Source organism: Solanum pennellii, chromosome 4 (genome assembly GCF_001406875.1).
Source record: "Solanum pennellii chromosome 4, SPENNV200".
In the NCBI taxonomy this organism is placed as follows: domain Eukaryota; kingdom Viridiplantae; phylum Streptophyta; class Magnoliopsida; order Solanales; family Solanaceae; genus Solanum; species Solanum pennellii.
The window spans coordinates 68,404,220-68,428,086 of record NC_028640.1 but is presented as its reverse complement, the minus strand read 5'-3'; the positions used below and the strand labels follow the sequence as shown (position 1 = coordinate 68,428,086).

General features: G+C 33.3%; 3 protein-coding genes across 4 annotated transcripts; 2 read left to right on the top strand and 1 right to left on the bottom strand.

Moving 5' to 3' along the window:
- The first annotated feature begins 8,451 nt into the window (after positions 1–8,451).
- Positions 8,452–14,511, top strand: LOC107015672 (transcription factor VIP1). Its single transcript, XM_015216003.2, has 4 exons — positions 8,452–9,152; positions 10,270–10,402; positions 13,848–13,932; positions 14,013–14,511. Exons 1-4 carry the CDS (start codon positions 8,590–8,592, stop codon positions 14,252–14,254), a joined length of 1,023 nt encoding a protein of 340 aa, XP_015071489.1. The 5' UTR covers positions 8,452–8,589; the 3' UTR covers positions 14,255–14,511.
- A 971-nt stretch (positions 14,512–15,482) lies between these two features.
- LOC107017778 (abscisic acid 8'-hydroxylase 3-like) lies at positions 15,483–18,350 on the top strand. The gene is made up of 9 exons (XM_015218037.2): positions 15,483–16,123; positions 16,392–16,710; positions 16,791–16,943; positions 17,020–17,283; positions 17,361–17,447; positions 17,538–17,616; positions 17,685–17,791; positions 17,879–17,997; positions 18,099–18,350. The coding sequence occupies exons 1-9, from the start codon at positions 15,753–15,755 to the stop codon at positions 18,187–18,189; spliced, it is 1,590 nt and encodes a 529-aa protein (XP_015073523.1). The 5' UTR covers positions 15,483–15,752; the 3' UTR covers positions 18,190–18,350.
- Positions 18,351–18,435: 85 nt separating this feature from the next.
- Positions 18,436–23,225, bottom strand: LOC107017779 (serine decarboxylase). Of its 2 annotated transcripts, none has more exons than XM_015218038.2 (6): positions 23,142–23,225; positions 22,689–23,033; positions 20,462–20,693; positions 20,149–20,342; positions 19,923–20,059; positions 18,436–19,265 (listed from the first exon to the last, which is right to left on the bottom strand). In XM_015218038.2, the coding sequence occupies exons 2-6, from the start codon at positions 23,008–23,010 to the stop codon at positions 18,702–18,704; spliced, it is 1,449 nt and encodes a 482-aa protein (XP_015073524.1). In that variant the 5' UTR covers positions 23,011–23,033; positions 23,142–23,225; the 3' UTR covers positions 18,436–18,701. The 2 variants fall into 2 exon arrangements, with proteins under 2 accessions (XP_015073524.1, XP_015073525.1); XM_015218039.2 differs by having other exon boundaries at positions 18,497–19,265; positions 22,689–23,014; positions 23,142–23,222.
- Positions 23,226–23,867: the final 642 nt, after the last annotated feature.

The window sequence follows — 23,867 nt, the reverse complement described above, 5'->3', positions numbered from 1 at the left end:
ATTACAGAGAGTCGATTTTCAGTACCCAATTTCAGAATTCTAAGTATGCTGAAACGAGACATCTGTGACGGGCCGTCGTGCCTATGACGGTCCGTCGTGATGTCCGTAATCTTAGCCAGTTTTTCCAGAAATAAATCTGCTGCTCAAAACGACTAAACAGGTCGTTACACTACCACCTTATAATTTGACCAACCTGCCCCTAACCAACTCAGGAGTCGAAGAAAAACCTCCCAATCCGAGAAATGCCCTGACCTAAACCCTAACACAAGACCTAATACCTAATCTAAGATCTTCCCCACCCTAGATCCAACATCAACCCTAAACCCGACCAAAACCTGTGATCCAACCCTTGAGGCCCTGACCCCAACTCAATATTCGATCCTTAATCGACACATTACCAAACCCTCAACTGTGAAGTGACACATGAATAATTCCTTCCCCTGACTCAATCGTCTCGGGACTCGATCAAATTACAGCTTGATATAGGCTTAGGTCCTGGAGTATTAAGGTTGGAGTTGGGTCTAGGATTGGGTTGAAGGTTGTGTCTCAGTGTCTTAAGCTTCAAAGTCAGGTCTCTTTTTTTTTTTTTTGAATTGCAATATTGAGCTTTAAAGATCGGTATTCTAAAAAAAAAACGTAAACGGCCCCACAGGTCATGGACCGAGCTCGGTCGGTTAGCACTTAATAGATTTTTTGTGCTAAAAAATCGACCTTCAAAATTCAATTTCATAGTAAAAAAATAAATAAAATATTTAGGATAAAATCAACCGCTCAATATCAATTTTATTTTTGTCAATTTTCGGAGGTTGATATTGAATCCTTTTTGATAGTACGAAATTATTTTGGGACATGATTAAATTAAAGAACAAATTGTTCATCTAAACCACAAAAACTGACTTAATTATCGTCATGAATGATTACACCTAAATTATGAACCTACAAGCTAGGAATATATTAGTAGAAAAAGCATAGTAGTAGTATAATAATAATATAGCTACAGAGGGAACATGGACTTTCATGTAACCAAAAGTTGTTTAATAGATCGTTAGTAAGTATTTTGAAATATTTGATTTAATCAAAGGGTATTTCTTAGCCAATTGACCAACGGAGATAAAATTTTTGAGCTAAAAATTTAACAGAGAATAAAAATAAGTTATTTTGAATAATTTAAGCTAAGTAATTAATGGAGAATCAAATTAAGTTATTTTGAATAATTTAAGAGTATTTTTAATTATTTTTTCTAGTAAAAGAAAAATATTAATTACTCGTAAAATAATATAAAAGATAACTCGAACAATAGAGGTTCACTATAATTGAGTAGATTTTATGTTCCTTGTTGCCTAATATGAATACAAATTAATCGCTTTAATAATAATTAAATTTAAAAAGAAAAACATAAAAAACTTTTGGCAAAGCCCAAATTACCAATCGTGATTCAAATTTACCAATCGTGATTCAAACTTACCAATCATGTTGGGTTATTATACACATAGTTATAATATTTCTGTTGACTCAAACTGTTATTTTTTCATACACTTGTAATATGCCGACATGCCGACTTCTATAGCAAGACTTGCACAATGATCCTTAGAATTTTAATTAAGAAGTGTTAAAATATAAAAAATAAAATTACATAGAAATTAAAAAGTGTTAATGCGCAATATGTTTAAAGAGATATTTTTATTTAATTATACAATGTAATCTTTCGATGAAGAAATATCGATTGGCACCACTCAGTTATATGTGTTTCTGTTGTGGGAAATGCATATACATATATATAAATTTTATAGTGTTATGAGTTGATTAAATTATATTTCTATTTTTTTCGCTAATTACAATAGACGGAATGGTCCGGTAGACCCTTATACTTGTATCAATTTGTATTTTGAACCGTTCTACTTACATCTTTGTCATCTGGACCCCTAAACTAAATAAAACACAATTATTAAACCCCTCTGACCATTGACCATGCTTATGTGACATTAAAATAGCTGACTTGGCGAGAGAGTGTGACCACACGCATTTAAGGCGAGCGAGTATCATTTTTTAAACTTTAAATTTAAGTTTTAAATTATTAAAATTATATAATAAAAAAAATAAAAAAGAAAAGAATCTATCTTCTTCCCACACCACTTTTTCAAAAAATAATCAAAAACTCCTTCTTCAACCAACTCAACCCAACGCCGCCACAACCCTTTCTCTCTTCATATTCTTCTTCAGCCCAGTCCCACCTTTTTTCTCTTCTTTTCAGCCCCAGATTCCCCACCCACCCATCCCCTGCCCCTATCCATTTTGTTTTCTTCTCTTTTGACATATACATCATTAACATAATCATAATAAAAAACTTTTGTTAAAATACATCTTATTCATCTTTTTAAAACTTAATTTTTCAAGATCTATTGCTTGAATTTACTTATAAACATATATATTTTTTTTCAATTTGAAGTTTTCTTGATAGATTTTTTACCAAATCTAAATAAATAAAACTGAAAGTATGTGTAAGAGCTAACTATAATCTTTCACATTTTGTTAATAAAAAAAAAATTGAGTGTGAGAGACTAAAAATGGTAATTTTTATTTTTTGTGGTAAAGGGTAGAGGGTGAGGAGGAAGAAGATGAAGTGGAAATATGAAAAATTAGTATAGAGAGAGAGAGAAATTTGCTCATTTTTAAAAAATATTATTTATTTTTTAATTTCTGATGTGTAATTAAAAAATAATAGTAATACTGATGTTTCATTAAAAATGACGTGGAGTTTCATGTGTAAATTTAGTGAAAATACACACACACACAAATGATGAGAAAGGGGTTTGAAATATTGTGTTTGAATGCGTTTAAAAATTCAGTTGGCAAAATCAGAAGTACAATGGTCCAACTTACAAACGGAGCCAAGTACGAGGGTCTACGAGATCATTCCATCATTACAAAAATCCCTTAAATTTACAGAATCTCAGATTCATCAGGAAACATGTGAGTACATAGCTTACAAATTAAGATTGATACATTATGGGATGAATATATTCGAAATGAGATAGAAATGTATTCGAAGGGGATAGAGATATATTCAAAAAGAAATTTTTTTACAACTTTTTTTAAATAATAAAAAATCATAAAGATTATAATAAAATATTTATTTATGTAATTTTTTCATATAATTAATCTAGCTCGTAATTCAACTATACTTATTTTTAAAATACATAAAGATCCAAGCAATCTTTTTGCATGGTAAGTAGTGATAATTTAGAATACATGTTTATTGATTGAATTCCTGACCAGTTATTAATTTTAGCTTTAATACAAAGTTTAATTTATTATTCAATAATATCTTAAATCAATTAAAAATATGAACATCCTTTTTAAATAGCAATACCTGTCTTTATCTGCAAAAAATATTCATATCTATGGCCGACGATATAACTTGTTATCCTTGAAGAACTATATATAATTAATCCATAGACCATATATAATATCATCATTATTTTTACAAGTGGTATTAATGAATGATTTAGTTCCACCATAAAAAAAAATTTTAAAAAATAATTTGATACATTACATTTTTATTATGTGCAATATCTGGAAAAAAAAAAGATCGAATTATTATATACAATTTTACTATATTAATCCAAAAGATAACTTCCACAATTGAAATATTTAATCTCTAAATTAAATGACAATAATTTTACGAGTCACATTCAGATATCATCTGAATATATACTTTTTAGTTTAATTCATTGTATCTATATTCCTTTGTTGTCTAATCATTTGTTGGTGGCATTGTTAATGTCAAAACCATTATAATTTTTTTTGTTAATGAGTAATAAACACTCATTGAATCATCACTTCAATAGAAAACAACAAATTGTTCCGACAAGAAGGAAACTTCTTTAACAATATTACTCCCCAATTATTTGGTGGTGATTATATTAACCAATTAAATAATCGAGTGTTCTAGAGTTGAGCCAAACAATTCAGTAATATCCCATTATTTTTTAATTTGTTCCATCATTTCCAATCCTTTGATTAATTTTCTCACATTTGATTCTATTTTTTTTTTCAAAGCAAACCAATAATGTTTGTTAAACATATTTTATAATTTGACAATATTTATTATGAAAATAGAATAAGAATATTTCTTAATTATTTTATCACTAATTATATTTATTCATCAAATTTCTAAATTGGCAATATTTGTTATGAAAATAAAATAAGAATAATTATAATTTTATCCCCCCTTGTTTCATATATTAATTCCTGCACCTATATATATAATTGTAGAAATTTATTGCTAATCAATATTCTATCATTTATTAATTTCGTCTAGAAAAAAGAAATTTCAAAATTAGCAAATTCCTAAATATCTTGAAGTGATTACATTAAAAAAAAAAGTGTGAATTACATGGGGATTAATATGATTTTCCTGTAAATTTAACACTAATTTTCAAAAAAATTCCTATATAATTCACAGTTTTCTTGTAGTGTTATGAAAGCGTAAAATTTTTTGAGAGACTAATATTTCAAATTCATAAAACACTCACCTCACGTTTTATGCATTTGACCACTTGACTCATTACCAAAATGTATTTTACCTTGTGTTTGCTCTATGGTCTCTCCTATATGTTGTAATTTATTTTTAAAATTTTAATTTAATTATTTGACAATATTTAAGAATTATTAATGAGACACACTCTCTTGAATACAATATTATTAAAGAAGAACTGAGTATATTTCTTCGGATATAAATTTGTATGTACATTTTTCGGATATAAAAATTTATCATAAAAGAATTAGAGTATCGAACCCTGCCCAACACCCTATGAATCATACGATTCATTATAGGTTTGTTTGAAGAAGACAATAGTAACGTTTTTTTATCAGCAATTTCTCCCATTGATTTTCCCATTTTTTAAGTTTGTTATCATAATCCACAACGTTATCATGCCACTTAGATGTCACATGGCATAAGGATGTCTTTCAATACTAGGTCGTTAAGAGAATGAACAAAGACATGAGAGTTTTGAAGAAGATTTTTATATTGCTTAAAAGATTGATGAGTTTTGCTTGATGAATAAACAAATGAATGTTCATTTATATATACTACTAACTTAAGATTTATTACATAAATAATAATTATCAAACAAGTCCTTACATATTTATAAATAAGTTTTTTCTAGAATACTCTACAACTCTAGAACATTTCATGAAATTATATAAAGATAATGCATAAGTACCCCTTCAACCTATATTCGAAATTCCGGAGACACACTTATACTATACTAAGGTCTTATCACCCCCTGAACTTATTTCATAAATAATTGTCTACCCCTTTTCGTCCTACATGACACTATCTTGTGGGTCCTGCATGTGTTGACAACATGTCACAACATGATATTATCCGAAGTCGGTAGTCCATTTTCAAATCTTAAGTTACATATATACTAGTAAAATTAATCGTACATCGTGCGAGAATTCAATAATAGAAAATTTATAAAATAATACTTAAAATTTATCCGTTATTAAAATTAAAACACTATATTATCTTACATACAAGATTACGTAGTAACAAACACTAATAATTATATAATTTATCCTTTTGCTTCCACGAAGTGTTATAATTTGATATTTTTCGGGAATCAAATGAACATCATACCTAATGTATTAAATTTCTAATAAATAAATAATCATTGGTGAAGGGATAAACAAATTTTAAAAGGCAGAAAAAAGTAGACAAATATTCTAATAGTGATGGAGTTCAATATGAAACTACACTTTTATTTCAATCTCAGTGTCGAGAAACATATTTATTACTTCAAGAAAAGTATTTGCAAATTTGTGGTAAACTGGATAATGTATTCATACTTCATAATGAATATTAATAATTAATTTATTGTGTAGTTAGTTATGTCTTTGGGATTAAAAGAGGTTCCAATCTAGTTATATTCCTTTATATGTCATCCGGCATAACATTCTTGAAGTCATGTCAAAAGTTTATTAATTTTTGTCTTCTTTTGCTGGTTCACTTCGCACATCAAGGTACGATATGGTCTTTATGTCCTTACAATGATATACCAAATTTGAATTTTGTCTTCGAGAGATGGTAGTATAGATCTTTAAGGAATTTTTTTTATTGTATCTTCAACATTTCTAGTAGAGAAAACTTTTGTGAAAACTCAATTGACGTGTGTTATTAATCTGTACTAAAAAATACTTATAATAATAACTTTGCAGAAATATAACAACAAAGTTTGTAGCATGTACTAAAAAACAACGAGTAATAATATAAGCATAAATTAATGATTGTAAAAAACATACCAGGATTTGTAACAATAGAATGAAATAGAAAGGAAAAAATCGAGTATACTGAATGCACAATGTGCCCGTAAGGATATTATTCTCCTCAAGTACCCGAGGTTCAAGATAATAGATACCCTTATAATAGATTCTATTCGCCAGTGTAATGATATAAAAATAATGGTGTCAGTGAGCCACTCAACATGAGGAAAATACACGAATATTTAATTGTGTAGAAGAAGAAGAAGAAGAAGCTCAAAAATTTTCATTATTTTAAGATGAGAGAAAATTCCTTTATTCGTAGACAACAAAGGGTAGTTTGAACAAATGATTATTGTGCCTTATTATCGGAAAGGTCACAACTTTTTGAAAAAGTTATAACCCTTCGGAAAGATCAAAACATTTCATAAAAGACACAATTTTTTCATAAAATTCGTAATTTTCATAAAAGTCACAACTTTTTATGAAAGCCGGAACTCTTCATATTTCATTCATACCTTTTAAAATCCAACATGTACTTCAGGTATCAATTTAAAGCTCTAATAAATGGCATTGACCTTTAATCTATGTTGTACCATCTCTAGATAAAAAATAATAATTAACTCAAATCAGCAAAGATAAAGTAAAATTATTTAGAAACGATAAATTAATGCATGCAACAACGTTTAGGATTTTAAGTTTGGTTCAATATTCCTATCTGGCGACCAGTTGCTTAAGTAAGTTCAAAGAGGTTTAAATTAAACATATGGAAGATTTGGTGGAGGCTTAATTTGCAAGATGATGGTGATAATTTTAAAAGTTTCTGAGAGGAGGAGAAAACTAATTTTGAAAATAAATAAATTTAAAGAAAATTTTAATTTATGATAACGCTACACAGCCAAAACTAGGATTGTTTTATATATATATAAGTTTTATAACTTTAATATTTTATACTATTTCCTATTATTTTTTCAAATTTGAAAAAATTCCTTATTATGTTAAAGTATTGGTTAAAAAAATAGAGTTTGCACTCGTCAATAAAATAGTAAAACCTCTTATTTAATCTTCTACGTATTGGACTTTGAAAATTTTATATAAATCTTTTAAAAATCTCCACTTGTAATTTGATATTCACACTAAAATTTGATTATTTTCAAACTTTAATATATTCTCCTCTTGATTAACAAAGAGTAATTACCTCTCTATGCTTAATTCAAAGAGACTCAAATTTAAAATCTCTTTATTAAAAATGAATGAGCAATTCAACACTTAATTATGACGGCTTATAATTAAAAAATTTCGTAACTAAATAAATGAGTCTTTACCACTTCGACATGACATGAGCTGTTTAACCATTCTAACAGCTATAATAAAGGGATAATTATATATAATAGCAAACTAATAACCTAAAATAAATGGAGTAACTACTATTTGAATTGTGTCCCATAGCAAACGTTTGCCAAAGTTTGTGAGTCGTCTCTCACCCAAAACTCTCGCTCGCCACTCTCCCATACTCGCTCGCCACTCTTCCTCTGCTCGCCTCTCTCGCTTATACAACAGAAGTATATAAATTGTGTTTTTATTTAGTATAAAGTGAGAGAAAATTGTATATACACATGCAAAAACATATATCTTCGTGCTACACTTACTTATACAATTTACAAACATTTTACTTAGATTCAATTGTATACAAATGCAAATTTTATACAAATATTGCAGCGAAAAAGGCCAGCGAATTATACAATTGCAGTGAAATACATTTTTCTCTCGCTTTATACAACAGAAGTGTATAAATTGTGTTTCTATTTTTGTATAAAGCGAGAGAAAAACATATATCTTCTTCCTATACACTTATAATTATACAATATACAAACATTTTACCTCGATTCAATTGTATGCAAAACAAATTTTATAGACATATTACAACAAAATAGGCCAGTAAATTATATAATTGCGTATTATACAATTGCAGTGAAATAGACCAGCGAACCATACAATTGTATATGTATTGCAAGTCCAACGAATTATACAATTTAGGCTAGCCAATTTTACAGTTGTATATGTATAACAAATTATACAATTATATGTTTGCTATGGAGTACAATTATGTCAACTTTGCTATAATATACTAATATAATTTTATTTTATTTTGTTATATGTGAAATTACCAAATTAAAAACCCTCCCATGTGAGTTTGTACTTTTAGCCAACTCCCTCTCTCCCTTCTTCAACCCCCGCCCCCCAACCAAACCCCATTTCTACAGTCTCTTCTTCTTCTTCTTTCCTAAATCGAACTGAAGAATTGATTTGGGTTAGTCTGCTATGGACCCGAAGTTCACCGGAAAGCCTATATCCATCCCATTTCTACCGGGTCGGATTGACCTTGACCAGATGGCGGATACTCCGACCCGTATAGCACGTCACCGCCGGGCACAGTCGGAGACTTTCTTCAGGTTGCCGGAATTCGATGATGACATCCTCTTAGACGACGTCGTTGCTGACTTCAACCTTGACATTTCGGCGCCGGCTTTATCCCCTTCTACTGATACCCACATGCAGCCGGCGAATTCAGCTGACTCGTCTTCAAATGGACCGGGTGCTGATCATAACCCTAGACCGTTGAATCACTTCAGGAGCCTTTCCGTTGACGCCGACTTTTTTGATGGTCTGGAGTTTGGTGAAGCTGGAGCTACAACGCCCGCTGCGTCGGAGGAGAAGAAGATGATAGGTTTGGGTTCCGGTTCGAGTTCTCGTCATAGGCATAGCAATTCGATGGATGGTTCTTTTTCTGCTGCGTCGTTTGAGGCTGAGAGCTCTGTTAAGAAAGCTATGGCGCCTGATCGGCTTGCTGAGTTGGCTTTGATTGATCCCAAGAGAGCCAAAAGGTTTTAACTTCTATAAACTTTTTTCCTTTTTTCTTGAAAAATTTATCTTCTTTCCGATTTAAAGAGGAAACGTCTCTTAAAAAAAAAATCAGGCTTGAGGTTATTTGTTTGGTTAAGAGTGTGACTTTGGAATTATACTTTAGCTTTAGTGATTATTAAGGTTTGAACTTCCATAAAGTTTTTGTTTTTGTTTGCCTCGATTGTAGTATGAAATTTTTTGGGGTTGAGGGTTTCTTTCTTTGGTTAAGAGTTTTTTACTTTGGAGTTATACTTAGGTCTAATGCTTTAGAGGAAATCTCTCCTCGAATTTTATTGGGCATTTTGGGCCTCTTGGGCACATGAAGCAAAATAGATGGTTGCTGTATTTCTTGGTTTTGAAGTGATTTGGAATGCCAAAATTGTCAATATTTTTAGCTGTAAGGAGAATGTTTGACTTGGTATATGGAGTTGTCAAGTGTGAATTTGGTGAAATTATATGAGTTTCATATTCTCACACTCAGAAAAAGAAAAGAAAAGGATGTGATTTGAGAAAAAGATGTTGGTGATCATTTGCAACACTTCTCTTGTGGGAAGTGAAATAAATTTCCACTTCATTATATGTGAATGGCCAGGATATTTAACACAGGGGATTAGTCTTTACAGTAAAGTTCTTATATTGGGAAAATAGAAGTAGGGATTGAGAGGGAGGGAGGGGGGACTATACTACTTAAAAGCAGTGCAGAGGCTCCTAGCAGAGAGGCTGAAATACTGAGTTAATGAAGAGATATTATTGTACCTTGTATGCTCATTTAAGATGAAAGAGAATGCAGTGCTACTATGATGTATTCTTTAATGAGGTGGTATTACCTGAATGGTAAGAGATGAGAAGATTTGGAAACTATAGGTTACTTACGACCTCTCAATGTAAACATTAGTAATCTAAATTTTTTTTGCACAAAAGGTTATAGCGTGTGACGTGTCACTGTTACATAGCATGGCTTCCCTACTTTATTGTCTTGTAATTTGTATGTTTTCGATTTTTCCTTAAAATACTAAGTCCACTTATAGATAACAGTTCAGCATTAAACTTTGGTTTATGCTTTTATAGAAATTCATATTTTTTTCTGCATTATTACAGGATTCTTGCAAACAGACAATCTGCTGCACGTTCGAAGGAGCGGAAAATTCGTTATACTAGTGAACTGGAGAGGAAGGTGCAGACTCTGCAGAGTGAAGCTACTACCCTGTCTGCTCAAATCACGGTTCTGCAGGTACAAAATAGGGAGACTGTATTCTTAAAAGCTATTACAGTACTCTTCTTTGTTTTATTAATAGGCAAAATGACTATATGCATCACTCTTCATGTTCCGATATATGATTGCATGTGTGAGAGTCAGAGTCGTAACATTTTCAAATCAAAATGGCTCTCTGCTTTGTATGATTTTTTTACTTAACTTGAATTATCTCAATTTATTCATCGCCTTGATAATGAACTAGGATGTTATGATTTTATATTTTGTGAGATTTTAGTTCGGCTCAAAGGATTAACTACATGGTTTTCTTATTCTGGCCAATTTGTTGCATTAAGAATTTTTGTAGGATGATTTTCTAATAGATGTCTTTATAAAGATTCTGTCTGTATTTCTTGCTAAGTTGCTCGGACTCTTCACTTTTGGTGCCGCACCTGTGTCGACACGACATGGGTGTGGGTGTGGATCTGTGATCCATGTCCGATATGGTCAACCGATTTTGGGTAGTTTGCCAAAATGGATGGAGAAAGTCTGATAGTTTTAATGATTTCTATAATCAATAGTACACAAGCTAAGGTGAAATTGAAGAAAAGGGAATACCTTTTATATAGAAATTTATATGTCACTCATTGTCCTTTAATCTCTTTCCAATATTTTCCTCAAGTTCTCCACATAATATCTCATAATTTAGGTTTTATAACTCTATTTTTAGATATTTTAATTATATTTAGGTGAATCCCTCACACCCTTATCCATACATGGATCCATATTCCGAATCGTAAAAATTAGATCATGAAAGATCCGACCTCTAGATTCGTAGCCATATCAGACAGCCGCACCCGAGTCCGAGCAACTTAGATTTCTTGTACTTTTTACCAAATTGTGAGGGTTGAGGAAGAGAAACAAGCTCTCGTCCATTTTGTAATTGAAGATCAGAGGTTATGATTTATGAATGCTGAAATTGATGATGAAATTTAGAGGCTCTATTTGCTATTTTCAGTGTGTTCTATAGATTAGGATCATTTCTTCAGTTGATCAGAAGGAACAGAGGGATAGAAATGTTTTTGCCTACAAGTCACATCGTTGGATATGTATAAGATCATATCTTTAGGTTATTTTTTGGGAGCTTTTGAAATAAGATTCATGCATAGTTTGTAAACTATCGCAGCGTGTGATTAAACAAGTTGGCAACAGTGCTGGTAACTTGAACTGAGATCTTAGTTGACTTTATGTGTAGTTGATCCAATGTTACCTGGATGATTATGTATTGAATCAGAATATGTTTAGCTGTCGGAAATCGAAACAGGTTACTCCCTCTTAAAGTAAAGCTGAACTTTGTCATCGAAGAAGCTTGAAAGTTAAAGTGCTCTTTTGGATGAAAACACCCCATTACTCGACTAGAACTAAATTACAATCATAGCATCAACAGAAATAAATCTTTGTTTTTCTCTTTTTTAGGTTGTCTTTCAGCTGAGTAAGTGCCTATCAGGAAAAGTAGATTAAAAAATTGAATTAGTGCTATGTTTATGATCTTGTCTTTTACTCAAATTATGGCTTTATGGGGATGAGAAAGTAGCTTTTGTGAAGGATTATCATTGAGGTTGAGAAATTGGAGAATTGATGAACAGCAGTCTAGGGGTGCTGCAGCCAAGGAGGAGAGGAGGGGGGCATCACAAAGCTAGAGATGGGTTTTTTAGGACTTGAGGAGTGCCGGTGCTGGCAATGGATAAGGGGGTTAGTGGTGCATGAGGAGGAGAGGGGATTAGCATTATGAAGGTGAAGTAGGTTTGCCTTCAGGAGGAGGATCAGGATTGCAAATATTAGCAAAGAATGTAGCTAGGAAAGGGAGAGGAGTCCCGATGATTGGGAAGGAGTGTGTTTGTGTTGATCTTTAAATGGTTTCCAACATCTGGTTAGATGAAGGATAATACATTGAAGTACCAATATACTGGTCAAGCAATTGATTGCTCATGTTCCTAATGAGAAGACCATGATGAAGAATCAAGAATCCTACTGTTCGCGAGCAAAGAAGTAAAAGGGGCAAAATTTGGCTGACCAATTTGGTGAAGAACTTCAAACTTGGGAAAGAAAAGTGCGATCAATAAGAAAGTGACTTAGAAAGAAATGTTGGCAGATGATCAAAATATTCAATGCAATGGGATGGCTATTACTAAAACAGTGAAGCGACCTTTGACTTTCAGTAGCCAGGGTTTCATTGTTTCCTGTTTGCAGAATATTAACTCTTTTATCATCAAAGAAGTTAGAATTAGGGCTGTTATTGGGTTAACTTGTTCCCATCTAACACTAAACTGTTATGACTACATTGACAGCAATCATTTCTTTACATTTTTTATTTATTTAGGATTCTGTTTGATCGAGTGAGTACTGTCTTTCATGTTCCTGCCCTCTTTTGCAAGACATATGAAATGGGTTAGGCCTAAAAATAGTAATGGGGAACTGGAGAAGAGAGAGATGGTGCCATTGCTAGTCACATATGGAGGGTGCTGTTGCTGGCACTGGAGGACGGAACTAGTGGTTGGGAGGTGAATATTGGAAAACGTGAGATAGTGTGATCCCATGAAGGTCTGAATGCATAGAATCATAGAAAGGGAAGTTGTGCGAGCATTAGCAAGATGGAGGGGAGGAAAATACAGGAAATTAGGCTTTTCTAAGCTGTTGCATTCTCTTTGGTGCTAATTATGGAAAGCATAACTCTTCTTAGGATACAGGAAAATTTTCAGTCAAACCTTTTTTTTTCCACCCTTTAGCTGGTCAAGCAATTAGGCTTTTCAAGCAGCTGCGCTTCTCTTTGATGCTAAATTAATGATCTTTCTTTTAATGGAGGAATAGTCATCATCAATTAACAGGTTCTTATTCTTATCTTGTTTTCTAGCATCATAGAGTATGGTATCTTGCTAGCTGGCAATAAATTTTTTTGTAGAACCTATGTTATTTTCGTTGCTCTGGTTGTAAAATCTTTTTTTTTTTTTTTTACCTTCAACTTTTTGATTGAAAAGTCACCTTTATGCTACTTCTTCGCTCTTTTTGTCATCGTTGAGTATGGATCTAACTGCCACAAAATCATGCATATGCGCTTGTGTGGAGGTCTGCCATTCTTGTTTTCCCATGAAGCTCCTTGCCTTTTTTGTTTTCCTTTTTAAAAAGAATTACTTGGGTCAATGGTTGGACTTTTTGCCCTTATTCTCATTAATTTTGGTGGGTAACATACATTAGGACAATCCATTTATTCGTCATATATGCTGTGCGTGCAAAATCACAGTTTCAAGTTGTGGACATTTCTGTAGATATAGACTGTATTGTATGTATGTGGTGCTGGATGGAATATTACCACTGGATGGAATATTACCACTGCAAATTATGCTATTGCTAACAGTGTTGTCAAGAACCATAATAACAATTAACATATCCTTAATCATTTACATGTCATTTCTATATGATGATGCAGAGAGACAATAGTGGATTGACTACTGAGAACAAAGAACTCAAATTACGGTTGCAAGCTTTGGAACAACAAGCCCATCTTCGAGACGGTATGTCTTATAACAACTTAATAAGTAGTAAAATTTTCACTGCTGTTTTTTGTATTAACATATGTGTGAATAACTTCCAGCTCTGAATGAAGCTTTACGAGAAGAACTGCAGCATCTAAAGATAACAGCTGGTCAAATGTCAGCTGCAAATGGAAGCAGGGGGCCGCGTCCACATTTCCCTCCCCAGCCTCAGTCGTTTGTCCAATGTGGTAATCACCATACTCAACAACAGCAGCCACACATGCCTCAGTCTACGACAAGTACCCAAAATATCGGTGGGCAGACTCAACCTAGCTTCATGAACTTCAATAACAGGGGTTGAAAATGTCAAAGAAAGGCTACATGTTATTAATGAGTAATTAGCATAGAGCCTTGTATATATTGATAATGATATGTAATGAATAGTATTACAGGCTGTGGAGTGCATTCTGATCAGATCACTTTGTACTATTATCAAAATACCTAGTTACTGGTTATACTTGTTTTATAAACATCAGTTAGATATTGTTCAACATCTTTTATGTATTTTACTATAGAGTTTGAAAATAATACTTTGCTGGTGAAAAGATTCCATACTTTTATCTCAGATTATGGAAATAAAATTTGCATTTATTTCTCTCCAGTTATGTATTTATGGTGGATTGATTACCTGACAAAGCCTCATACTAGTTTATAGATTGGTTTCTTTATGATTTCTATTGAACATGATTGGATTTTTGTCATCGTTGAGTATGGTGGAATGTCTCGATTCGCGTCTTGAGAATGAAATGAAGTCTTTATGGGAAGCATGAATTCGGATTAATTGAATTCCAAAATGAATACGTAGATAATCGAGAAAAATAAATGAGTTCGAATCTACAATGTGAAATAGACATGAAACTATTTTGACATTATTAGGAAGAAGATGCCATATATTAGCCATGATTTCAACGCCAAAAAAATTCATTGTTGCAATGATTCAAATATTAATTAATTAATCACTTTCAAATGTCAAGTAGCCTGTCATGACAATAAATGTTTACACCAACTAAGTTAAAACTTTAGTTCCAAAATAAAAAAAATAAGTGGCCTAAGACAAAACAGAAAATTTTTAGAATCTATGAATCAGCCAAGTTAATTAAAGATTAATTAATAACTCCCCTCAATCCACATGGCAAGCAGCTGTGATTAGACAAGAATGTTGATACCAACTAAGCTAAACTTGGCTTGATTCCAATAGGAAAGTAAAAAATCGTCTTGTCCATATGTAGCATTGCAGAAAATTAGGTAGAATGGTGAAATCAATTTTTTCGTGTTTGGTTGATTAAAATTTTTGGAAAAAAATGTTTTTTTTAGAAAAATATGTTCCTTAAAATAGAAACAATTAACTTCTTAATGGAGTTGTGGGAGAAATCTTTTCGCTGGAATTGCACTTTATCTATATTATTTATCTTTTTGAACAGTTTTACCTTTTTAACTTTAACACTTCAAATAAAAAATGAAAAGAAGATTAATTTTTTTAAAATTAAAAAAATATTATAGATTTTTAATTTTCTAGCCAAATTTTACTGTCATTTCGCATTTACCATAGAAAAAACAAATTTCATAAGTATCTTTCCATGATTATCTATCGTCTCCTCTCTGTCCTTCGATACACTCCACCCTACCCCACTCCCATAGTGTTTGAATAGATTATACACAAATACTTATGGTCTTAAATGAGAAGTTTAAAGTTAAATTGTTACTTATTAAATATAGGAACGAGTTATTCTTTTGAGACTGACTGATGAGAAAAAGAAAAGAAACTCACATAAATTTGGACGGAGGAAGTATTATATTCAATGGGGTCAATTTGTCTTATACCATTCATCTTGTACAAATTAATGGACAACAAAAAGGAATTTTTTTTAATACTAAGCTGTTCACAGAACATTCTTGAGATCATCAGTAGAATATCACATATAAACTCATCAAATTTTGCAGATTTAACACAATCAAGAATGGACTTAATCATGTTTATTGTAATGTTGTTAGTGTTGGTTTTAGTAGTAGTTTTATTAGTTCTATTAAGAACAAATAAGGTTTCTCCAAAAGAAATGGAAGCAATTCCAGGTACCTTAGGATGGCCTATTATTGGAGAAAGTCTCTCTTTCATATCCGAATTTTCGAGCCCTGCTGGTATATACAGCTTCATCAACAAGAGACAGAAACTGTGAGTATATCATAATATAGCAGGTCGAAAATTGTTCAATTTTTTCTCCAGGGACAATCCTGAATATGTGCTATGTTTTAGAAAGGTTATAAAGTTGTTCAGCAAGATAATTCTTGCTATATATAAGCTTTGGAGATTGATCTAACATTGTCATTCCCTTCAGAAAACTCTTCAACATGCTATCTTTACATCATTTCGCGAAGAAAACTCTCTGTTATCTAAAGTCTGACCTCAATTTTATGATTTGTGTTATGGTTTTGCTTATTAGGTATGGGAAGGTGTTTAAGAGTTATGTGTTGGGAAGGTATACGGTATTCATGACCGGAAGAGAAGCAAGCAAGATCTTGTTGACAGGTAAAGATGGGATAGTGAGCTTAAACCTTTTCTACACAGGACAGCAAGTACTTGGACCTACTAGCTTGCTCCAACAGACAGGAGAGGCGCACAAGAGACTCCGAAGACTAATTGCTGAACCACTTTCTGTTGATGGTTTGAAGAAGTATTTTCAGTTTATCAACAGTTTAGCTATTGAAACATTGGATCAGTGGTCTGGAAGAAAAATTTTGGTTCTTGAAGAAACTTCCACAGTTGAGTCTTGTGATCATTTTTTGCTAGAGTTTGGTCTAACGGAGGCATTTTTGAACCTTTCGGATGATGTTTTTTGCAGTTTACACTGAAGGTGATAGGCAACATGATAATGAGTTTAGAGCCAACTGGTGAGGAGCAAGAGAAATTTCGAACCAATTTCAAGATTATTTCTGGCTCTTTTGCTTCTTTACCCTTTAAAGTCCCGGGAACTGCCTTTTATCGTGGCATTCAGGTAACAAATTGTTGATATTCTATGCAAAATATGATGAATGGACAGCTTAAAAGAGATGACTATCTTTAAACTACAGGCGCGTGATCGAATGTATGCTATGTTAGACTCGATAATTGACCAACGGAGGAGTGGGGAAAACATAAAACAAGATTTCTTGCAATCCCTGGTGAAGAAGCACGGCAAAGATGCACCCGAAGGAGATGATGACAAACTCACAGATAAACAACTTAAGGATAACATATTGACGCTTCTAGTTGCAGGCCACGATACTACAACTGCCGCTTTAACATGGCTCCTCAAATTTCTTCAAGAAAATCCTGCTGTATTGGAACGACTAAGAGTAATTCTTATCGAACCTAACAGAGAAGAGCAACCTACTGCTGACATTAGTTTCTAACTTAGAATCTTTTATAACAGGAGGAGCATAGAGAAATCCAAGCTCAAAAACAAGGCACGTTAGATCTCACCTGGTCTGAAGTCAACAATATGCCTTACACCGCCAAAGTGAGCTTGTATACTAGTCATAAATCCAGCTTCTGTTCATCCCTGAAATTTAAAAATTTAACTTTCTTTTGTTGATATTTCAATGTTCAGGTAATCAGTGAAACACTTCGAATGGCCACAATCCTTCCATGGTTTTCAAGAAAAGCAGCACAAGATTTTGAGATTGAGGGTAACTGTCAGATTTATCGATATCTAGATTTTGTATGATGTAAAATGATTCTTTAAAACCATGTTCAGGGTGCAAAATCAAGAAGGGATGGTCACTTAACTTGGATGTAGTGTCTATTCATCGGGACCCCAAAATATTTCCTAATCCGGAGAAGTTTGATCCTTCTAGATTTGATGTAAGTTCTTCAACATAATAAGCAGGCTCCTTCTATTCAACACCTCTGAGATTTTCATAACAAAGAAAATTGTTGAATTCTGTACAGGATCCTCTAAAACCTTTCAGCTTCCTTGGATTTGGAAGCGGACCACGCATGTGTCCTGGAATCAACTTAGCCAAACTAGAAATTTCTGTCTTTCTCCATCATCTTGTCTGCAGATACAAGTAGGGAAAATACACAAGAAACAGTATTCTTGAAAAAAAAGAATAATCTAATTTCCTGTGGACAACTGCATTACTTACTTGAAAATTTGTCTTCCTTGTAGATGGACACCGTTAGACACAGATGACTCTGTCCAGCCAACACTTGTTAGGATGCTGAAGAACAAGTATCCCGTCATGGTTGAGCCACTTTAGATAATGTCTTTTACATTGTACTACAAAAAGAAGAACTAGACCATTTTCAGATTTATAGGATAATGTAAGGAAAAATAACCATGGTGCTGTAGTTGTTCCTAAAGATCCAGTGTTAAATTGAAATATAAGTATGGAATGATTAAATATTTGCAGTCATGATATATCTTTACGTTCAAAGCAACTACTTGCTGAAACAAATAATGCACTCATAACCGAACAAGTGCAGAGGAACACAGAAAAAATTCACAAAGTTGCCACGTAATTTTGGCAAATTCTTCCTTAAAGAAAACACACATACGCAGAAGCATAAGGGCCACAATAATATGCTTCTACGAGATTCGAAGTCAAAATTCAAACATCACTTCTACAATGAATCTAATGTTTCATACAGAAACAAAGAGAAACCAATTATAGCTTCTCTAATACAAACATCGTTTTTACGATGCCTCTAATGTTTCCTACAGAAACAACAGGAAACCTATAGCTTTTATCTTCTCTATCTAAGAGATCACTTAGTGCTGAGGGCAGCAACAGTTTTTACTCCCAATATCTGAAGCGAGACAAGGAGGTTTGACGTCCTCATCCTTGTACCAGATTGATCGTGCTTCAACTAATTCGTCCAAGAAGTTATCCAGCTTATCAACTGTCACACTAGGCATCACAACAACATGAGCCATATTTCTTTCACAAGCAAGTTGCCACTTGCGAACAAACTCCTCATCTTTAGGTCGCTCAAAAACAACTGTGCTGCTCAGCTCATTCAGCATAGCACTGATTCCAGCTCCTATAAGGCGGTCTTTCAAATAATGAGCATTTCTCAGGCACTTCTGGACTTCTTTCTGGAATCCCTTGTACCCTTTTCTGTTCAGAGTGTACCAAAGGAAAAGTGGAGCATGCCCATTCCGACTTCCCATGATAGTGGCATCCCTTGATGCAAGGTACTCCACATTACTAGAAAGGGCATTAATGTGCTCTAGCCTTGTTAGTTGAACACCACATGGCATTGGACATCCCACAAACTTGTGACCAGAGACACTCACACTACCGATTGGCTTTTTGAAAGTAACCTTTGGTGCCTGTAAGAATTGAACATACTACAATTAGGAAAATCTGAGACAACAATAACATCTTGTTCCATAAAATAGTAGTAAGTAGGAGCAATGAAAGATAATAGACAAATCTATGTTACAGAAAAGCTGCGGCAGTGGATGGTCTATGCTTACAGAATCTCTTTTTAGTTTTTTACTGTGAAGAAGTACTCACATGAGAGCATTCATTTATTTATCAAAAAGAAAAATGAACATAAACACTAAGATCTGTATACCAAATCTCTTATCTTCCTATCTCTGATTTGCTTTTACTGGGAAGAAGTATATCAACACAAGGAACACATGAAAAGAAGATTAGTTTATCTTTTAGTCCTCCTAATCAACCAAAAGAAATGAATTCTGCGTTTTTCTTCATCTTTTCTCCCTAACTTCCAAAAGCAATGGTTACGGAGAACAGGAAACAATTTTACATTATAACCTTCCGCAACATTAGTAGTGGCATCAAATACCTAACAAGGCTGCATACTATTTTCACATTTTTGATTTCATAAGAGTACCTCAAATAAACTCCTTCTTTGCTAACATTAGCCAAGTATTTTTACATGCACTTCAGAGTGGCTTCGTTTAAGAAATGCAAGGAGAAGTTGAACAATAAAAACAGTTTGGAGAAACAAATCTACTTACGCGCTTGACAAATGGCATCATAAGCCCAAAGAGAGCCCCATCACAGTGGATATAAAACCGATCATGTGAAAATCCGCAGTCTTCAAGGGTTTTTATGACAAGATCAAGATCATCAACAGCTCCTTTCACAGTAGTTCCTGTCAACCAAAAAAGATGGCACCTTAGGCAACTAATTGGTTGTTGCATTTAGGGAAATATCTCAGACAGTGAAAGAGTAGGACGGTACCAATGTTGACATTAATGATTGCAGGCTTATCCTTGTTGGCTAGTAGCTTAACTTTGAAGTCTGCACAATCTATTTCACCAGTTAGTAGAGTGCCAACCTTTTCACATTCCATCCTATACATTCGTGCTGCTTTAAAAATAGAATAATGAGACTCCTTTGAAGCATACAAAATTCCTTCAGGAAATACTTCTCTCCTGCATTATTAAGATTGTGTTTTCCGTAGGATTAGTAAAAAAAGAGGAAAAACGAGGGTAACCATTTCTTAATCAGCAAATCTAAAGTTCTGAAGGAATAAATTAAAAAATATACTAACCCAACAAGGATCCCATGAAGATTTCCCTCAGTTCCACAGTTTGTGATGTATCCCCAATATTCATCCTTTTCAATATCCCATAGGCGTGCAAACCAGTCCAGAACACCAACTTCAAACTGCCTTGAGTGCACACCGTAGTTACTCTCAATGAATGGATCTCCTAAGTTATTGATGGAGAAATGCTGCAATTGTGTGAGTGCACCATAATCGAAATCCAAATTATATGGATACCCTGTGACAATCAGCAATCATAACTAATCAGGCAAATATTTCATTATACTTGGAATGCAATGAAAGAAGTAGAGGATATGGTAAACTAGACTAGTTCATCCACTCACTGGACATAAAGTTGGCTAATTTCAACATATTCATCACACAAAATATTAGTATTAACATTACTAAGATAGTCCAAAGGCAATCAATATCTAAGGTTCTAATAAAGACTGACCTTTTTAATAAGGAAATACAAGGATCCGAATAATTTTAATTTTAGAGAGAACTTTTTAACGCTAAAGTCAACACAAAAATCAAACTTTAGTCATCAGCAACTTAGGAGGTGTGGGTAAACTATATCAAACTTAGGTGAAGATTATGAGAAACACTTCATATCAAATAGCCTCCCAGTGTTTCATCCTTCAGGTTACATCAATATCAGCAGATATGACACCAACACCAAAACACACACACTTTTTGTATAGAAGTAACAAGTTTGCTACTTTCATATGATATTTCATACAACTGCTACTTTTAAGCCCGGAGAATAGATAAATTATCAAAATCTGAAACCAACAAGAAGACCAAAAAGGAAAATAGTAGTAGAATCTATGCCAAATGCATAAGCTGCCCCTTTCTTGCCTTATTATTCATTTGGACACCCAAACTAGGAAGGTACCTAACGGAAAACTAGGCTACTCAAGAACTATACTCATCAAACACAAGGCATTGAGACTGTAAAAAAATGAGATACGTATATTTCATGTGTGGGTAAGTTGGGAAAAACAATGCAATAAAGACACATGGACTCAAAAGCTTCCAAAAATATTGAGCAACAGGGAAAAAGATATCTTCTACTTCTTCTTCCGAAAACCAACAATAAGACCAGACCCACAAACATTTAGTCCTCATCTCTTTCCAATCAAACCCAGCTACACTCAAAAGCTAAAAAACTAATCCTTCTGCTTCCTCCCCTCTTCCTTTTTTGTCTTGTTCACTTCCACTTCTAGCTGGAGAAGGATCACCACCGACTTAAAGACACATCGACGATATGAGATCAGTAACTTCTAGATTAGCATTAGCTTAACCTTTTAGGACAACTTTTCATATAGAGACCTTTTATGGCCAAATTCACCAAGTGTTATAAAGTAATAGAGACTACTTTCCTATGTTCCAGTTCACTTGCAATAGCTTCTCCAACCCTGTGCCACCAGCAGAAATTGGCAGAGCAACCTATCTGTTGGTACATTTAAGGGTTGCACCAACATAGCCCACAAAGTTTCCAGAGCCATCATACTTTGCCATGGCGTTTGGTAGGTCATTTTTACCTTGTGTTCATGAACCAAAAATGATCACTTATTTTTTTGTTGTTATTGATTTTAGTTTCTGAGTGTTCTTGGAGCTTTTGGTGTCCAAGTGTTTTAAAAAATGGTAGACTTTGACGGGGAGAAATAAATCGGGAGAACTATATATAGAAGAGGAATGGATTTTATTAGTTTTAAAATCAAGGTTAACTCAATATCGACATGTATACGATCTCAAGATAGGTGAAACTCACCCACTTTGTCATGTCAGCACACAGTGTATAATTGAGACAGTTTGAGCAGGTCATGAGCTGAGTTAAGGTGTCTAGATGAAGTGTTTTAACAAGTTAGGTGTTTGTTTACGTGTTCAGCCTAAAATTTACACTGGAGCTGATATCCTTGTGTGTATAATTGAGACAGTTTGAGCAGGTCATGAACTGAGTTAAGGTGTCTAGATGAAGTGTTTTAACAAATTTGGTGTTTATTTACATATTCAGCCTAAAATCAACACTGGAGCTGATATCCTAGTCTTTCTAGTTATAATAGATATGTATAACAGCTATTTGAAGAGCCAAACTTAGCCGTCAGTAACAACTTTTGTCAAAAAGGTAATCTAAGCCAATCTAAACAAATATACGATTCTATCCATAGTGTAACCAAATATAAACAGAATCAAGTGTGATAATTCAAAATCAAAAAGAACATAATACCTAAATGATACTTAGTTCGATCAGTGAGAGTCTTCCTATACCGAGCTAGAACGCTAGCCATATACGCTTCCTTATCACCAGTAGAATCATCATCCGCATCAGGTTCCGTAACAGAAAAGGACGACGTATGTATATTCCTCCCTAACACTATCTCCCTCTTCTGCTCCTCGCCACCGCCATTAACCGCCGCATCTACTTCCGATTTCACCACTGCAGGCACCAGCTCCGGTACTACAGCCGTCGGATCAAATCGAACATCCGCCACCTCCTTTCCATTAACAGCTGAACCCATCGATTCGATTACTGCACTTGTTCCTACCATAGCTCTGTTCGAATCAACAATCACTGCTTCCATTTTAGTACAATTTAATCAATTCGTTAATACAAAAATTAACACAATGTATGAATATAAATGCGAAAAAATAGGAATTAGTGGATAAATGTATGGTTTACCTTGGAAACAATGGAGATTTCTGTAAACGGAGAACCGGCAGCGTCGGCTAAGCAACGATCGGAAAATTTATTGATTTTTGTGAGAGGAAAATTAACGAAGAAATGTCGTTTGTATATATAGGCGTATAACGTATTAATAACTGATATTTTATTCGTTATAGTTTTTATTTCTTTCATATTTGCTAATCACTCCCTTGTAGAATTTATCTTATCACAATATGCCCCTAAAAGGAACTCCCTCGTGGAATCATTATGATTTTATTTGTTTACTTTCACTCCTCGTATTCTCTAGAATTGGATATATTTCCCATGAAATAGTCTCGTTTATCTTATTTATATATATAAATTATGATTTTTATTTTTTTTCTAATTTAAGACATATCAGTGGAGTTTAGGAAGGGTGACGTGCATATAATTTTGCAAAGGTATGAATATAAAAATTATTTTAAATAGAAATTCTAAAATTTATTTATCTAAAAAATAAGGGAATTTCCACTTTTTTGTCTACTTCCATCCGTAATACTTGGAAGAATTTTACGACTAGAAAATAAGATAAAAAAAAAACAGATTAAACAACAAAGAAATCACTTTAAAAATATGTTTAGAAAAACTAGTAGCAATGTCTTCGGGGATGACTCAGTTGGTTTGGATGATGATTATCCACACGGATGACCCTAGATCGATTCCCCTCAATGTCTTCTAAATCGAGCTTGTCACACAGGACTT

Excerpts from the sequence above, each read along its gene's own strand:
- LOC107015672 (XM_015216003.2), top strand. The coding sequence starts at position 8,590 with ATGGACCCGAAGTTCACCGGAAAGCCTATATCCATCCCATTTCTACCG. Across the intron at positions 9,153-10,269 it reads GATCCCAAGAGAGCCAAAAG|GATTCTTGCAAACAGACAAT; the intron begins GTTTTAACTTCT and ends GCATTATTACAG. Across the intron at positions 10,403-13,847 it reads CTCAAATCACGGTTCTGCAG|AGAGACAATAGTGGATTGAC; the intron begins GTACAAAATAGG and ends ATGATGATGCAG.
- LOC107017778 (XM_015218037.2), top strand. The coding sequence starts at position 15,753 with ATGGGGTCAATTTGTCTTATACCATTCATCTTGTACAAATTAATGGAC. Across the intron at positions 17,617-17,684 it reads ACAAGATTTTGAGATTGAGG|GGTGCAAAATCAAGAAGGGA; the intron begins GTAACTGTCAGA and ends AACCATGTTCAG. Across the intron at positions 17,998-18,098 it reads CATCTTGTCTGCAGATACAA|ATGGACACCGTTAGACACAG; the intron begins GTAGGGAAAATA and ends TCTTCCTTGTAG.
- LOC107017779 (XM_015218038.2), bottom strand. The coding sequence starts at position 23,010 with ATGGTAGGAACAAGTGCAGTAATCGAATCGATGGGTTCAGCTGTTAAT. Across the intron at positions 20,694-22,688 it reads TCGAACTAAGTATCATTTAG|GGTATCCATATAATTTGGAT; the intron begins GTATTATGTTCT and ends TGATTGTCACAG. Across the intron at positions 19,266-19,922 it reads TGATGCCATTTGTCAAGCGC|GCACCAAAGGTTACTTTCAA; the intron begins GTAAGTAGATTT and ends CAATTCTTACAG.